The 17004-nt window shown below is 54.0% G+C and overlaps 1 protein-coding gene across 8 annotated transcripts in view; it reads left to right on the top strand.

Moving 5' to 3' along the window:
• Ece1 (endothelin converting enzyme 1) overlaps positions 1 to 17004 on the top strand; it is a 96513-nt gene that overhangs the window by 47241 nt on the left and 32268 nt on the right. For all 8 annotated transcript variants that reach the window (XM_015485564.2, XM_048816132.1, XM_048816131.1 and 5 more), the window contains 2 exons: positions 6075 to 6216; positions 11332 to 11544. In XM_015485564.2, the coding sequence (XP_015341050.1) occupies positions 6075 to 6216; positions 11332 to 11544 (355 nt within the window). The remainder of the gene's footprint in view (positions 1 to 6074; positions 6217 to 11331; positions 11545 to 17004) is intronic.

Consider the following 17004-nt stretch of genomic DNA (forward strand, 5'->3'; position numbering starts at 1 on the left):
GAATTTTGCATTCAGTGCCATTTTCATAATCAGTTTTTCCATGTTAAAATCTTCCAAAACATGCCACCACTAAAAAATCTATAGAGGGCTGAGGTTTGTGGCTCAGTTGGTGGAGCGATTGCCTAGACATCAATGTGAAGGCCCTGGGTTTTGATCCCCAGCACCACATAAAAATAAATAAGTAAAATAAAGATATTGTGTCCATCTACAACGAAAATATTTTTTAAAAAAATCTGTAGCTTTTGTGCATATTATTTATTCAATCTAGTATAGATGAACAATTAGGAAAATTGTCATCACACTACAGGTGACCGTCTTTAGCCTTTCAGGTTATTCCATGGTCTGGATGCTTGAAACATAACTGCTCCCTCCATGTTAGCCTTTTAAAGATGGACTGTGAACCCCCAAATCTTCCACTTTTAATTGGCAACTATAAAAATAAGCTATTGGACAGTCATGGTGGCGTACATCTATCATCCTAGCTGCTTAGGAAGCTGAGGCAGGAGGATGGCAAGATCAAGGCCAGCCTTAGCAACTTAACGAGACCCTGTCTCAAAATAAAAAATAAAAAGGGCTGCGGGTGTAGCTCCTGAGTTAAATCCTCAGTACAAAAAAAAAAAAAGTAGAAGAAGAAGAAGAAGAAGCAATTAGCTCTAATTCCAAAGTGATCAACACCAATAGCTAATAAATGAAAATATAAATTTTCATCTCTCAGCTACACTTGCCACTTTTATTACTGGATGTGTTAACAAAGTGCTGAATTTAGCTGGAGGAAAGTTCTACCTATACCTTATTTGAAAGCAGTTTTCCTTTATCTTATTATCTTATTTTAGGCGAATTACTTACAATCCACTCAAATGAGTTGTTTGAGGGCTAAGCCTATTTTTATTTATTTATTTAATTTTTTTTTTTTTTTGGCCTTTTCTTTCTTGGTGCTAGGGATCAAAGCCAGGGATTTGTGCACACGAGGCAAGCGCTTTCCCGCTGAGCTACATCTCAGCCTCTAAGGCACTTCGTCCTAACCTGGAGCCCTCGCTCTGTCCCTCGTGGCCTTAGACCTTAAAGCAGCTCACTCACACAGCTTTATAAAATGGGTTAATAATGTTGCAACTCACCTCTGGGAGCTGCTACAAATATTCAAATGAGGCCACAGAGGTGAAAGTGGTCTCAGTGCTCAGAGCACAGACCTGGCTGCTAGCAGAATTCTCCGAGAAAGTCACCATTCGTAACATCTCAGCCCTTATGTACCAGCTTTCCCTGCCTGGGCCTTGGCCTGCTAAAGCCGGAGCCTGGTCGCCCCACACTTGTACACTTCAGGGGCTTGAAGGGAAGTAGCCTTGGTTGCCCCTGCAGCCAACCTGGGAAGCCTCCAGCCACAACCTGTGACACTCATCCAGTGATTTCTCAAAATCTTTTAGTTTTATTTTTTAGGAATACTGAGATATTTAAGTTCATAGGGCAGTTGTTTGGAGGGTGATTCTGGAGGCAGACCCATTCAGGACTTAAAAAAGCCTTCTCTGCTTAGCAGGGGGCCTTTCAACTCTCTACCAGTTACAAGATTAGACTCTTGGCCTGAAGGTTCTAGAATCTGAGACAGTCCCATGTGGGGCTTCATCCCAGCTTCCTCACTTAAGAGAGGGGACACTGATGAGGCCTAGAGGCTGCCCAGGCGCATGTGATGGAGGCTCGGCCGGCCTCTGACTTCTTTCTTCCCTGTGCCACAGAGATCTGGGTATTCATTCTGGAAATCAAAGACAGCTGGGAAGTGTTTCTCTCAATATCGGACCTGCAAGGTGTCCCCTCCCCTATGATGGGAAAATTTTAAGCTATTACTCAAAGATCAGGCTTGGGGACCGGATGGTAGGGAGGGCTCAGGCAGATGGCGGGGGACAAGGCACCATAGGTTTGCTCTGGGCTGACCCCAGTGGCCTCAGCAGGAAGTCCACCTCATGGAAACTGTAATGAAAGAAACTTCCCCAAACTGACACCCTTGTGGAGGCAGGGCCCCCCGCTAGGTCACGGTCTGTCTGTTCTGAAAGGCTGACTCCAGGGCAGCCTGGTCCCCTGCCAGCCCTCGGAGCAGCTGGGCTTCTGGAGGCAGGGGGTGGGCTCCCCACCAGACCTTTGAAAATGGCTTCCTGTCTGCCGCTCCATGCGGCCTGGTCACTGGGGGACCTGGCTCCCCGACTCTGAGAGCCAGGCTCCCCGCCCCTGCTGCTACTGGCGAGGCTCCTGGGCCCCAGGCGGTCCCCGTCCTCACCTGCAGAACTCGTTCTTGCTGAAAGGCTAGGTGAGCCGCGCACTTGGTTCTGTAACCGAATCTTTATCCCCGATTAGGGCTTTGTTTTTTTGGCTGTGGAAACCCTGGGAACTCCTGGGCCCAGCAGCTCAGTTCTCCCCACCCCCCACCCCCAGGCTTTTCTGCATCCAGTGCTTCCTCCTTGGTCTCCTCCGCTGCTCTCTGCGGGGAGACGCTCCTTTCTCTACTGCTTTCGTTCTCTCTGTGCCTCACAGGATGATGCTAGGAAATAAGGCCGGCCAGCGAGGAGCGCCCACCCGGCTCGCAGCTCCATCTTCCAGCCTTTGGCTCTGGACTTTGGCCAAGGGCCACTTCCCAGTGATGTTCCCCAAGATGGATTGGGCTGCTTGCCACTAATCCTCTGCCCTCTAACTGGCCACAGCCCAGTCTCCCATGATTGACAGGCCCTTGTTTCTTTAAAAGGAAAGCGAGAAATCGCTCACCTCTCCCCTTGCTGTGACATCATCTCCTGGGATGGTCCCCAGGGTCCTATGCAGGGGGCAAGGCAGGTGCAGTGGGGGCTCAGAGAAAAGGGACTTGGCTGAGCAGGTGGCCGGAGGGAGCAGAGTGGTACCTGGCCCAGCCTCTGCCCTGTCCGTTGCACCCAGAATTGGCCAGTGCTGCCAGGTGACTTTCCCTGCCCCGGGGAGCTGCCTCTGGATCCGCTCTGCCCTTCGAGGTGAGGCCTGAGCAGAAACCAGGAGGCCTTGGCCCGGCAGCACAAGTCGAGCCAAAAACATGCCACGGGTTAAGAATCTCTTTTCAGATTCTGTTTGTGGTTCTTGCCTGGAACTATGAGTTTTTAATTCAATTCTGGCCTAATTCTAATTTAATTTCCAGCAGACACCATCTGTTTAGATTCAACACTTTGCTTGACATCGAACAAGGACTCCCAGCTTGACTCGGCTCCTCTGGCACGTGGCACGGTCGCCTTGGGACGCGCGGGGCGCCAGTCCTGGAGAGATGGGGCGCCTCATTGTCCTCTCTCCTTATTCTTCTCCTCCGCCCCCCTTCTGTGCTTCTTCTGGAGCTAATGCTAGTACCTACTCTTAGGGACAAAACCAGAATCATACCGTCTGTGACAAATCAGAAGGCTCAGGACGCCAGGCACGCAAGCATTTCCCAGCTGCCATCAGTGCCTCTTCCTCCCCGTGCTCCCCGCTCCTCCCTCTTCTGCCTTCTAGTTTGTCCCCCCCTCTTCCCCCTCCTCAGTACCTCTGCTCTGGCTGGCCTCCGTGTCCCCTCACCTCAGCATTTTTGAGTCTCCCAACATGGCGAGGGTGTCCTGTGTCTCCCCAAGCCTCGTGGTGTGCCCTCCAGCCTCCTAACGCTGGCTGCAGCAGAGGGGAGCCTCTGCACCCTGTGAGCTGAGCCACAACGGCTGGGGCAGGAGAGGCCACGAGGAGGAGGAGGAAGGCCGCGACAAGTCCAGGGGTAAAACCATGGCCAGGCAGAGGGCACGGTGACCGTGTCTCCAGGGGAAGCAGTGCCTGCCTCAAACCCATGGGCCCCTCTGATTATCAGTGCCCAGGTAAATGGGATGAGGTCACCGATGCCTAAAAAAGCACCTTATGAACTTTTGAGTGCCGTGTGTGTGTGTGTGTGTGTGTGTGTGTGTATGTGTGTGTGAGCACCGATGGCTTTCACCTTAATACAAGGCTTTTTTTTGGGGGGGTGGGTACTGGGTATCAAAACCAGGCTTGCATTACCACTGAGCTACCTTCCAGTCTTTTTTTATTTTATTTTGAAACAGGGTCTTGCTAAGTTGCCTAGGCTGGCCTTGAACTTGCTGTCCTCCTGCCTCAACCTCCCATTTGCTGGGATTAAAGGTGTTGCCACCATGCCCAGCTTAATATAAAGTTTAACTAATCGAAGTAACATGGTCAGAAATCTTTGCGCGCCCCACCCCATTTTTTTTTCTGCAGTGCTGGGGATATAACCGAGGGCCTTACACACGCTGGGCAAGTGCTCCACCACCGAGCCACATCCCCGGCCCATTTTGTTTTTATTGTGAGACAGGATCTCACTAAATTGCTGAGACTGGCCTTGAACTTGCGATCCTCCTGCCTCAGCCTCCCCCATAGCTGGGATTAAAGGCTGCGCCACCGCACCCAGCCTGGGTCTCCCCGTTTTAAAAAAAGCATTTTACGGGGTCCCAGCAGGCAGCGGCTCACTCCCTCTGCTGACCCACCACCGGTGTCGGAGCCTCCCGGATGTCCATGAAAGTGTCACCGATTCTCAAGTTCCTTTCTCAGTTTTAGGACACAATTTTTCTTCCACAGAAAGTTCTCATGTTCCCCTTTCTCTGGTGCAGCAGTTCCCAGTCCTCTCCTGCCAGGAGAGTCCCCGAGGATGGCCACAGTGCCCTTCCCTCAGGGGCCCATGTCAGACCCCTAAGTGGTGGCGTGGGACATCCTCAGGGCCCTCTCCTGGCTCTAGAGAGCCCCTCCTTGTGCTGCTTGGAGTCTGGGTCTCCTTAAACCCCCTGGCAGGCTGCCTTGGTCTCCTTAATGTCTCCCTATCTCCCTTCCCCTCCTTGGCAGGCCTCACTCCTTTCTCCCAGCCCTTCCCAAAGGGCAAATCTAATGCTGTCTCTCCAGGCCCCAGGAGGCAGTCCGCCTTCTTTAGCTTATAGCGCCCTGTGGGATCCAGGCCTTGCACCCCTCACCAACTCCTACTTACTCTTCAAGACCCAGCCCAGACATCACCTCCTCCAGGAAGCCTTCCGAGACTGAAACCCTGCCCACCCCAAACTTTTCTTGGTCTGCCTTCTTGCTGCGCAAGAGCAGTGAAAAGCAAAACAGTCCACCTTCCCGTCAGCGTTTCTAGTGTGGCCTGAGTTGGTGCCCAGCTGTTTGTACCAGGAGGTCATGACACTGCGCCAACCCCCACCCTCAGGAGACCCTTCCTGTCCTGTGGCCCTGGCTTTTGCAGGAAGTACCTCTAAGAACAGTGGGGAACCCAGGGCAGGCTTTGGGTGTGCGTGGCCTGGGCTGAGAGCTGTTGTCTGCTCTGTCCCTGGAGCTGGAGGGCCCGCCACACCCTCTTGCTTCCCCCCATTGTGCCTCCTTTCCTGTTGAGCCGGGAGGGGGGGCGGGCATTTTCCCTCCCTTTGAGGACCTGCCTGCCCGGAGCTGTTTCTCCTTGTGTTTTCCGCAGCATCTCCCGAGACTCCCCCTCTCTGGCCCTCCCTCTCGTGGGCTCTGGGGTCTTCAGACTCCGCCCCTTGAGCTGTGTGCTGGGAGGTGGGGTCGCACCCGCTCCCCCTCCGCTCCCTCAAATGTAAAAAGAGGACTCATCAGGTTGCTCTAGTGGGGCTGGGAGGGCTCTCTGAGCTAAGGGCGTCCCTGCTCTGGGAAGCCTGAGCCGTGGTCAGCCTTGTCCCCAGCTCTGTAGACGTGGGGGCTCTGAGGAGAGCCCAGCTGGACGCCCGCAAGTCCAAACATCCTGTTCTTTCTTGAACTCCCTCCTGGAGCCACAGGGAAACGCTGTAGGTTTTTTTCATCTACTCCTATCGGGTGACACGGAACACACAAGCCTGGCTGGCTTGAGCTGCCGGCTCTCTGACGGGTGGAAGCAGGTCCAAGCTACTGAGCAGGGTGGCGGCTCCTTTCCTGGATTAGGGCTGACTCTGTGGGAACTGGACCACCTCTGAGTTAGGAGGGCAGCCCTGATGCCTCCCCAGGGCCCGGGCCTGCCGTGGAGCCCCTTCCTCCTGGGCAGGGGGCACCCCGGGCACCTGTCCTCCCCACCCCTCCTGCCTCCTCCCCTGCAGGTGAACTTCCGCAGCCCCCGGAGCGGCCAGAGGTGCTGGGCAGCACGGACCCAGGTGGAGAAGCGGCTGGTGGTGCTGGTGGTACTTCTGGTGGCAGGACTGGTGGCCTGCCTGGCAGCTCTGGGCATCCAGATCCAGACAAGTAGGTGCCTCTGTGTCTCGTGGTGGGCTCGACGCCCTCCTGCCCCCGCCCTGTCCAGCTGTGCGAGGGCAGCTTCCTGCTCAAGCTGGACTGGCTTCCAAGGCTGAGCAGGGGGCTGGGCCTGCTGGGCTCAGGGAGCTGAGGATAGACCGAGCCCAGGGAGGTGGGCGGCATGGATGGTATGAAAGTCTTGGAACCAGAAGGACCAGCAAGTTCTCAACTGTGACCTGGAAAAGCCACGTCACTTCCCAGAGCCTTCGTCTTCTCTACTTTAAATGGGTAAGCAGTGCCCAATTTGGAGATGGCTCTGAGGATGTACCTGGCGCCTGAGAGGACTTCCTCAGCTCGGTTCTGGGCACTGCTGTTGTTAGGACGTGGGACGGTTAGACAGGCTGCCACTGCCTGCTGTCCTCAGCCCCAACAGACTAGCAACAAAGGCTTCTGTTTACTGTACACCTCCCGCGGGCCAAACGCCTGTCATTTAAGGCTGTCGCTTCCTGTCCTCCTCAGAGCACCCCTGCAAGGCGTGGTTGCTTTGGGTCCTTTTCCATATGAGGAAATGGGCATAGACCAAGTAACTTGTCCAAGCTTACGCAGCCAGTGGGGGTCGAGTGGCAGGTTGAGTGGAGAAGTTTGCACAGGCTGCCGGATCCTGAGGGCTCTGGGGCCCAGGCCCTGCCCACCCGCTTTGTAATCAGGAGGCACTCCGGAGCATACCAGGACCCCCAAAGGAGCTCAGCTCTGTGACCCAAGGCCTTCGCACCGCTCTGTAAGTGGTGTGTCTGTTCCATCCCACATGGTGATGCCATGGGGCCTCTCAGGTCCTGCGGTCAGGGGTCCGAGGCTGGATCTCATGTCCAGCTGCGTAGATCCAGTCAGTGCCTCATTGCTCAGCCCTTACACAACCCAACAGGGTAGATTCAGGTTACAACCAAGGCCAGGGGCCCACTCTCCTGTACCCCCACATCCTGCTTTCTGCTGGTCCACCTGGTGAGCAGCCCCAGGGGTTCCATCCACCAACTTGGTCACTCACCCCATCAGAGAGTTCATGGCTGTATTGAGCCTTTGCCACTGTGAAGTTGCTGACCTGTGAGGGTAGCCATGTTGGGCTGGGGTGGGGAGGGCCCTTGGGGGCCTGAGGAGAGGGCAGAGACTTCATCTGAGTCACCCCTGCATCCCTCTTGCATGGGACCCATATCATTCATTCATTCCACAAACGTGACGGGTGCTTACTCTGTGTACAGGCACTGAGCTAAGGACCTGTGTAATACTTAAGAAATAATCACTTGATTATTTAACTATTTAATGGTTTATGGGCTTTTTACCAAATGTGCCTGGCCCAGCAGGTGCTTAATGCCTATTTGATTCATTAATTACTAATCTCCAGACTTTTAACCATATGTGCCTGGCATTGTGCCTGCATATCTTAACTGTGCAAACAGTAAATCGAATAGACGAAATTTTCTTAGAGATCCTGCACCTACTAGAAGAAAAAGTAGGCCCAGATCTTCATCATGTTGGCCTAGGAACTGGAAGTTGGAGTGAACCACAGAGTAGGAGGATTAAGCCTTTCTCTGCCGAGTTGTGTGTACCTGACTGTGCAGGTGTGAGTTGCAAGTGTGCGCATGCACCTCTCTGTCAACAGGGCACAAGCAGATCTTCCTCACCCTGAAGCTGCCACCTTACCTTGTCCTCATCGAAGTCAGTCCAGAACAGCTGGCCAGTCAGTGTGGAGCCTGGCCAGCCCCGTTGCTCAGCTCATGGCCCAGGACCCGGGGAGTGGGGCAGATTCAGCAGCCAGTGTTGCCTGCGACCATCCCTAGGAGTTCCTGCCAGGAAGTTTCTTCACCGGGAACCAAAAGGGAACCCCCAGGGTCAGCTCCTAGCAATCAAACCCAAAACACTTCTGCCAAGTGGGGCCCACACGGAAGAATCCTGCTTCTGCCTCGTGTTCCTGGCTCTCAGGGCCTCAGGCAGATTTTCCCTGGCCTGGACCCGGGAGAGGAATGAGCCGGGCAGAGGATCAGTGACCCTGGGCCACCTGAGAAAGCAGTGGCCACCTCGGATGTTGACAGTAACCTCGTTACCCAGCAGTAGGTGCTGACATTGGCCACAAATGCGCAAACATCAGGCCAGTCAAGGCAGATCCTCTGGTGATTCTACAAGACCCGCCAGTGAGTATGTCTGGCCAGTGAAGTGCATTCCCGTCCACCCTCCTGCTAGGCCCTCCCTCCCGGAAACTCTCAGGTGCTTTGCAGACAGCAGCCGCCAAACAAACAATTATGTTCTCCCAGGAAATATTTCAAAGCATCTTTGATGGCACTATCCAGATGAATGCTTTTGACGTGGGTCTGGTTCCTGCTTCTCAGCTGACCACACACCCTAAAGGGAAGAAATATGAGCCCTGCTGCAGGTGGTGACAGGCGCTGGGCAAGGCACTTTCATTCAATCACTTGTTCAATCCACAGTCGTGTATTGAAGAGCTGCCTGATGCCAAGCACAGTGACAAGAAGAGGACATAGAGGAGCAAGGGAGATATCTGACCCACCCTGAAGCTCATATTCTAGTGCAGGAGGTGGATAGGGAGATACGGTCGTGACCCAGTGCAGCCCACACTGAGATGGCAAACACCCAGGCAGCGAGGGACCCAGAGGGGAAGAGGGTCTGGAAAGGTTTCCCTAAGGAACGGAAGCCTTGGATGAGCAGGGCGGGAAACCATTAATTAACTAACCAAATATACATTAAGACCTGCTTGGCCAAGACTATTTGTTTAAAGATCGTCAAACCCTAGAATAGTTAGATAACCCAACAGTCACTGCCCGGGCCCAGCCAGGAACCCAGGGCAGTGTCTGCAGAGGAGGCGCCCGCTGAAGATGCCACCTGCAGGACCGACTCTAGGTGCTGGTTTCTGCTTTTGTCTTCAACCCTGAGCCCCTCAGCACTCTGCCTTCTGGGTCTTTCCACCAGCCAGGATCGTGCCAAGCTTTACTTCCTGTGGTTTGGGTGTAACAACAATAGGTATTCTTTTTCTTTCCCAAATATGAAGTTTTATCATAATAGTGAATAGGCCTTGTCAAGCCACACACAAGTTCTCTTCCGCCTTCCCCCATAAAGAGTCCTGTCGTCGCTGTGGCTGGGGATGGGGACATGCAACTCTGAAACTCATGACAAGCTCATCTGGAAATATTGAAAATGGCAGCTTCAGTCCTGCCGTAGAAGAGATGCTCTGGGTTCACGCACAGTAGCTCAGTAATTTTTAATTACTGCCTAATCTCAAAATTAAGTCACCCTGATTTTCTTGCTGTTGTGTGACTCCTCTGAGCCCTTCATCCACCTGAAGGACTTGGTGTTTGTCAGCTGAGGGGGATAAGCCCCCGGGGACCTGCTCAAGACCCTCAGCCCTACTGGTATTGTTTCTGAGTGAGCTGAAGGCTGCAGTCTTTCGTCCTCTCTAAAGATTAGCCGGCACCCCAGACCTGTCTGGTGTACCCTGTGTGATGGGATCATGTGAGGTCTTCCTGTCGTCACTGTGAAATGGACCCTGGAAAAACAGAGGCTCAGAGGTTTTGTTTTTGGTTTTCGTTGGAAGTGCTGGGGGTTGACCCAGGGCCTTCGGTGACAGAGTGCACACTGCCGAGCTGCGCCCCCAACCCAGGCTCGGCAGGAGGTCTCTGCGCCAGACCGCAGAGGCAGAAGCGGAAAGTTGAGATTTGAACCCAGATCTACCAGTCTCCAAAGCTACCCAGCCTCACTGCCTCCCTGTGTGGTGAAGGAACCAATCCTGCCAGTCAGGCCACTCCAGCCTCTGCTGTGGCCACCAAAGAGGAGACGGACAGCAGGAAAACCCGGCCTTGGGGCTGCTGGGCCAGGACAGGCCAGCGTTCGGCTCTCAGCTCTCCCGTGCGGCTGGATGACCTTGGTCTGGTCGCTCTCTCAGAGCCTCAGTTTCCTCAGGGATATTCCACCCGCATCTGATGCTGGAGCGAGGGTTGAAAGACCGTGAATGTGCGTGGTGGTCCTGGTGCCCAGCCTGTTCAGGAAGCAGTCCCCGCTGTGGCCTGGGTGGCTCCTGGGGGCAGGCCATGAGGCGGGCAGGTTCATTCGTCCTGCGGCCTCAGGGAGCCTCTGGGGACCTGCCAGGTTGGTCCCTTGCGAGAGCTCATCAGACAGCCTTGAGGCAGGGTCCGGCCCTTGCTCACGCCTTTGGCAAACCAGCCTCTCAGGTTGTTTCTGTTTGTTTGTTTATTTATTTATTTATTTATTTATTTATTTGGTTTAGGGTTGTTCGCCACCGCCCCCCCTCAATTGGGACAAGCAGCTCTCCTGCCTGGTGAGGGAATGGCTTCTCTCAGTCCTTTCCCTGCCCTGAGTCCTGGTACCATATGTCCGCATCACCCAGTTGGCTCCTAGTCAATGTTCAGTTTAGTTTTGTAAATAAGTGGCAGTTTCTCCTGGTGTGTTTTGACTTTGCTTATGTAACGTGTGTGTCCCCAACAGAAGGGTCGGCTCCTGAAGGGAAGGACTGCCTCCTGTCTCCCCGCCTCACACACACTCTGTACTCGGCAAAGGGCCTCAGTATTGATTCTGTGGAGTAGATGAGTGCGTGAATGAGTGGATACGTGTGTTGAGCATCGGGGAATAATAAGAAGTCAGAGAATCTCTGTGGAGGGAAGGGTTGATTAAGGGAAAAGCACCCCTGGGTGTGCTGGTGCCCACCTGTAATCCCAGATTACGTCGGAGGCCGAGGTAAAAGGATAGGACACTTGAAGTCACCCTCAGTTTAGCAAAACTGTCTCAAAGTAAAAAAGGCTGGGGATGTAGCCCTGGGGTGATGAGCCCCTGGATTCAATCCCTAGAAAAAAAGCACCTGGGCTCTAGGTACTTTTAAGCCACAGAAGGGATTTTAGGCAACGGGCAGAAGTCTTGTTTCACAAACCAGAAGATCGTGAAGCTGCCGGAACCCTTTCTTGTTCGGGGTCTAGTGACCATCCAGTTCCAAGTCTGTTCGGTCAGGGCAAGGGTGGAGCTCGTGTGCTGGGGTCCCTAGGCCACCTGCGCTGCCCTCCGCAACCCTCCTCCCTGCCCATCACTGACTTTTTTCCCTTACCCCTCCAGGAACACCCCCAGTGTGCCTGAGCGAGGCCTGCGTCTCGGTGACCAGCTCCATCTTGAACTCCATGGACCCCACGGTGGACCCCTGCCAGGACTTCTTCAGCTATGCCTGTGGGGGCTGGATCAAGGCCAACCCCGTACCTGATGGCCACTCACGCTGGGGGACCTTCAGCAACCTCTGGGAACACAATCAAGCCATCATCAAGTACCTGCTGGGTAAGCACCAATGGGGACACTAAGGAATGGGCTGCAGGGAGCGCCACCTACTGCACCTGCCAGCCAGGCCTGGTCAGAGGAGGGGCATTGCCCTGTCACTCGCTGTGGGGCCCTGCTGTGTGAGTTATTCATCTCTAGTCTCAATTTCTTTGTGTAACAGCATTAATAACATCCAAACTGTAGAGTTGTTTTGTTTGAGGTGCTGGGAATCAAACTCAGGGCCTTGCATATGTTAGGCAGGTGTTTTGTCAAAGTTTTGAAACAGGGTACTTGCTAAATTGGCCAGGGTGGCTTCAAATTTGCAATCCTCCTGCCTCAGCCTCCAAAGTAGCTGAGATTACAATCATGCACCATTGCGCTCAGCCCAAACTGCAGGGCTTTGAGCACTACAGAACACACTGTGTTGCGTCAGCCCGTCTGTGACATATACCAGGCACACAGGAGCTGGTAGCTGTGGTCATTTTATTTTGTGGCTTTAGGATGCAGCATCGTCCTTGACTAGCATTGACTGAGTTTTGAAAGCTGTGAGCAAATGGAGTCAAGGCTGGACATACCACATCAGACTTTAACGCTACGGCCCAACAAAAGTTCTAACAGCTTATCAGAGAGTTAAGTTCTCCACGTAGGCAGGGGTCTTCCATGGCCTCACAGACTCTCCAAAGTACTTTTGACTTTGGGGTTGATGGTTTCATCCTCAGATTCCAATCCCTGTCTCCCTTGTTTGCAGCTGTATTTCTGGTTCATGTTGTTGAATTCCCATCAGCCCCATGGAACCCAAAGGGAGTTCCAGCGCCGGGCTACACCCCAGTCCTGACTCAAACCCCTTGGCAGTAGGGACCTTTTCCTGCTGCCCCCTGCTGTCCCCTGTCCTGGGACCCTAAATGCTGGGAAGGGCCAGATTACGAAAAAAACAATCCATGCAGCCATGCTGGACAGACCTTGGCTTTGACAAATACTCATTGACTTTTTGAAAACCACTCAAGACACCCGAATAGATAAAATGGAAGAAGCTACCTGAGAGGGGACAAATCTTCTCAAAAGGACAGTCATCTCCTTACGAGACAGGAAATGATTCTAATTTGACAGTTATGAAATCAAGGCAGCTGGGGCTCTTGGTGAAGGTGGGAACATGTACACAGGTGAAGGAGTCCTTGACTCGCCCGTGCCTCGTGCTGGGACACAGCTGCCACCAGGTAAAACCTGCTTGTCCTTTCTCCTTGACCCGGGCAGTTCCTGGGTGGGATGCCCCTCAGCACCCAGTGCAGCGACAGCCTCCTCCTGGCCCCCCAGGGATGGAGCAGGGTGGTATGCGAATGGAGAGTGAAGGAATCTGCAAGCCAAAACGGCCAAGCCTCAGACTGAGATGGCCCCCAGCCATCTGAGGCCACCAAAGGTGTCTTCCAAAGGGGGTGCCGCCTTTTGTTTCAGATCTGGAAGCTCAAGTGGCAAATATGTCTCTGGTTTCAAGGCTACAACTCAGGACAGTCCCTTCCCCAGTGCCCAGTGACACAGCCCGGGCCTTGGCAGGACCATAATGAAGCAGTGGGTGGTCCAGACATGTAGCGAGGTGGGCTGGCCCCCTGCTGCAGCTGCAGGAGCTGGGTTCAGTGCCGACTCTCACTGAGAGGTCTGGGCCAGTCCCGGAGCCTGGTTTTTCATTGACACACTGGCAGCCACGCTCCTCTGAGTTGTAAAATTTAATGGGAAAATATGTGTAAAGAGCTCTCCTCAGTCTGCACGTGGTGGTTGCTGTTTGCGGTGGTAGTACTCTCATTCCTCACATTAATCCCCGCACAGGACTGTACGGTTCACAGAATGCTTTTGAACTGTCATCCCATTTTATCCTGTAGGGTGGGAGCTGGGGAGGTATCGTTCACCTCATTTGATAGATGAAAAAACTGAGGTTCAGAGAGGTCCTCAAGATAGGCTCATAGTTGGCCTGATTCCTGGTCATGTGCCCTTTCCCCTGTCCCATGCCCTCTCCTCAGGTATGAGGGACAGACATAGCTCCCTTGTCACTGTGTTGAAGGGAGCACAGAACACTGAGGGCTGAAGGAGAGTGGGAAGGACACTGGCAGTTTTTGAGTGTCTGTTATTTTCGGCTGTTTAAATCTACTGCCTCTTTAATTCTCATTAGCATCCTGGGACTTAGGGATTATCGTTCCCATTTTATAGATAAGGAAACGGAGGCTCAGAAATGTGAGATAATTTTGCCAAGAACAGACCTTCATTCCAGAATGGAGGGGGGCTCATGCTCTGGGGGGCAGAGAGCATCGAGGGGGGGAGGAAGAAAGATGGGCAGTTAGGCCCAGAACCAGTCCTTTTGCTTTGTGGTCAGGGGCGCTGGCCTCCCACTAGCCTGGAGCTGATTCTTACTGGGAGGACCTTAGACCTGTGCCAAGATTGGATCCATCCTGTCCTGTTCCCTGTACGTTGGCAGGGCTCATGAGGAGTGGCCTCCAGGCCTGGGCCGTAGCCTTACATCACCGTGTCCCTGAGAGTCCCCGTTGTCCATGGAAAACTGCTCTGAGCCGGGCACAGAGCAGCCGGCACCAGGCGATCAAACCCTTGACCCCACCCAGGGCCAGGGGCTGATGGTATCAGGAGGCAGACCAGAGAGCTGCGAAGGCTGGTGGCCTTGGCGTGTGAGCTTGGCCGCTGCCAAGTGACCTGCTTCTGTCCACCGTCGCTCCAGCCTCTGTGAAATGGAGGAGCTAGTGCCACCGGGAGTGAGTCTGCTGTGACACTGACTGGCATGTGGTGGTTCAGAGGGCCATGCACAGGGCCTGGCACCCACCGAGGGCTCAGCAGGGCATAGGCGCCCTTCTTGGTGGAGTGGGTTCCAACCGGGCTTCATCCTGACAAGCAGAGAGCCACCAGCCTCTCAGGCCTCAGCTCTCCACCTGTGAAGTGGCTGCAGCTCACATGGTTAACAAGGATGCTCTAAGGGAAAGAGTCACTGCTTATTTTGTTTCTCAGGGAAGCACTGACGCGGACCTGGTTCCAGAGCAGGCAGTACAGGCACGTCCGCGCCACCCAGGCTCTTGGGTTACTTCATTTTATTCCCGTGGTACATTCAAGTAGGCACCAGTATATTCCCATTTTACAGATGAGACTCACAAAGACAAAAGAAATGTATTTCTCAGGAAAAGGTGGAGCTGGGATCAGCTATGGGGTCTCAAAACTTCTGTCCTTTGTCTCCTGGCTCTCCTGAAGTCAGATTCCCACAGACAGGCCCCGAGTGACGCTGCTCAAGAGATTGGCTGAGCAGCGCCTCCGGCCTCACGGCTCCCATCTGCAGTGGCTGCTTGGTCGAGCTTTGCAGGCCAGCCGAGCCCTGGCCCAGGCCTGACTCAGTACTGGGGTCACCTTCGCGTCACACTGACCAGAGGCTTGGAAGGCACATCCTGGGGTCCCGTCCCCATCAGGGTTACTCCTGGGGATTAGTCTAGAACAGCCCCTCACCTGTGGGCCTCGATACCTGGGGCCTCAATACCTGGGTGGACACTGGAACGAGAGAGTGCTCAGGCTCCTCTGAGGTCACCCGGAGCAGACTTTTTTCTAGATGGACAGAGGAAAAGGATATTTGCAGTGCCGGCAAGGACGGCGTCCACTGGTCCAGAGAACAGCAATTATCATCCATGTGCCAGTGAGCTTGGGCAAGCCGTGCGTTTCTCTCATGGGTGAATTCACCCCAGGCCCCTCAGGAAATCCAGAGACCTGGAGCAGGTGGGCTGAACTAGGCCCAGTGCCACTGTGGTGTGCCCTCCTTGCAGCCTGCTGGCTGGAGGGTGCGACCTCAGCTGTTCAGAACACAGGCGCCTCACTGCACTCTGCCACTCCCCCAAGGGACATACAAGCACTACCTTGTGGACTTAGGGGAGACAAGAGTGTGGCCTCACCAGGTACAGGGGCGCAGGCCTGTAATGCCAGCCACTTGGGAAGCCAAAGCAGGAGGATCACAAGTTCGAGGCCAGCCTCAGCACCTTAGCGAGGCCCTAAGCGACTTAGTGAGACCCTGTCTCAAAATGAAAAATAAAAAGGGCTGGAGATGAGGCTCAGTGGTTAAGCGACCCTGGGTTCAGTCCCAGGTACAAAAAAAAAAAAAGTGTGGCCTCACATCATCTGGGAAGCCAACAGACAGGCCCCTCACTCCTTAGCCTGGCCCTTGCCTGAGGCTTTCCCACTGTGCTTGGATCAGATATTCCAGCCTCTAGAGTGCCCCCACCCGGCCCTTCAAGACCCCTTCGACCCACTGCCTCTATTATGTCTTCCAAGGGCTTCTTAGGGCTTGAGCTACACGTGCATCGTGGTACTGTCAGGTTTACTCTACAATACCTACAATATCATATATATGTATATATAGATAGATAGATAGAAAGATATTTTTTTTTGCATAACAAAAAAAAAACGTAATGCAAGCTTGTAACAATTCAAGCAATACCGGGATCATAAGGGAAAGTTCGCAGCCTCCTTCCTTCTATCCCAAACACCAATCTACACATGCACGCTATTCCAGCAGCATGAGATGTGTCCACGTCACTGATCTGGCAATGAATCAGGTCACCCTGTGTCATCGCTCATGGTTTTGTTTTTATGTTTCCCACATTTGCTGTTTCATCTTCCTGCCCTCTGTGGACAGGCTGTGCCTCTGAAATGCCAGCTCTGTGTGGGGCACATTCTAGGGACGGGGCCACTCTGGGGTCCCAAGGGCATAGAAATTGTTTGGCAACCTGAGACCAGACCACAGAGTTTCCAACTGCCTGGATACTTCCTTCTTGGGGCCCTGAGTTCCAGAAACTTCCCCAGTCACTTCCCCAAAGTCCCGGAGAGGAAAGACAGCATCCCATTTAATCGGGCCACTTCTTCCTCTGGGAGTTTTTATTGGAACGCCCTTTCCCACATCACTCCTCAGGAGCCTGCACGAGCCCAGGCAGGCAGAGCGGTGACCCAGGGGGGCAGAGTGGTGACCCAGGCGGGCTGCGGGGGCGGGGGGGGACTGGGAATTCCATGGTCTCCCTGGCTGCAGCAGGACTGCCTGGCCAGGGACGTGTGGGGCCCCCACTTCGCCATCAGGGCAGGACCTGTGTTTGTTTTAGATAAAAACCACAGACTCAGTTCCAACAGTCACAGGCCTCCGGAGCCCCATCCTGCTGGGGAAAGGGAGAGCTGATAAAGAAGGCGCCTTGTTCTGCAGGAGAAAAAAAAATAAGGATACCATGTGTCATTGCCATTCCTGGTGCCTACTGCAGGCCAGGCCCTGCACCGAGATCTCATGGACACCCCACGGGGATTCAGCATCATCCTCGCATTTCAGAGACAGGGAGAAGGTTAGGCCCAGGGAGGGGAGGGGAGGCACCTGCCTGGGAGGGCAGAGCCCACAGCGGCTTGGGCTTACTGGAATTTGAACTCAGGCCGCTTAAGCCTCTCTGGGGACCCCCCCCCCGCCCCTGTGTGGGT

This window comes from Marmota marmota, unplaced genomic scaffold (assembly GCF_001458135.2).
Source record: "Marmota marmota marmota unplaced genomic scaffold, marMar, whole genome shotgun sequence".
NCBI lineage: Eukaryota > Metazoa > Chordata > Mammalia > Rodentia > Sciuridae > Marmota > Marmota marmota.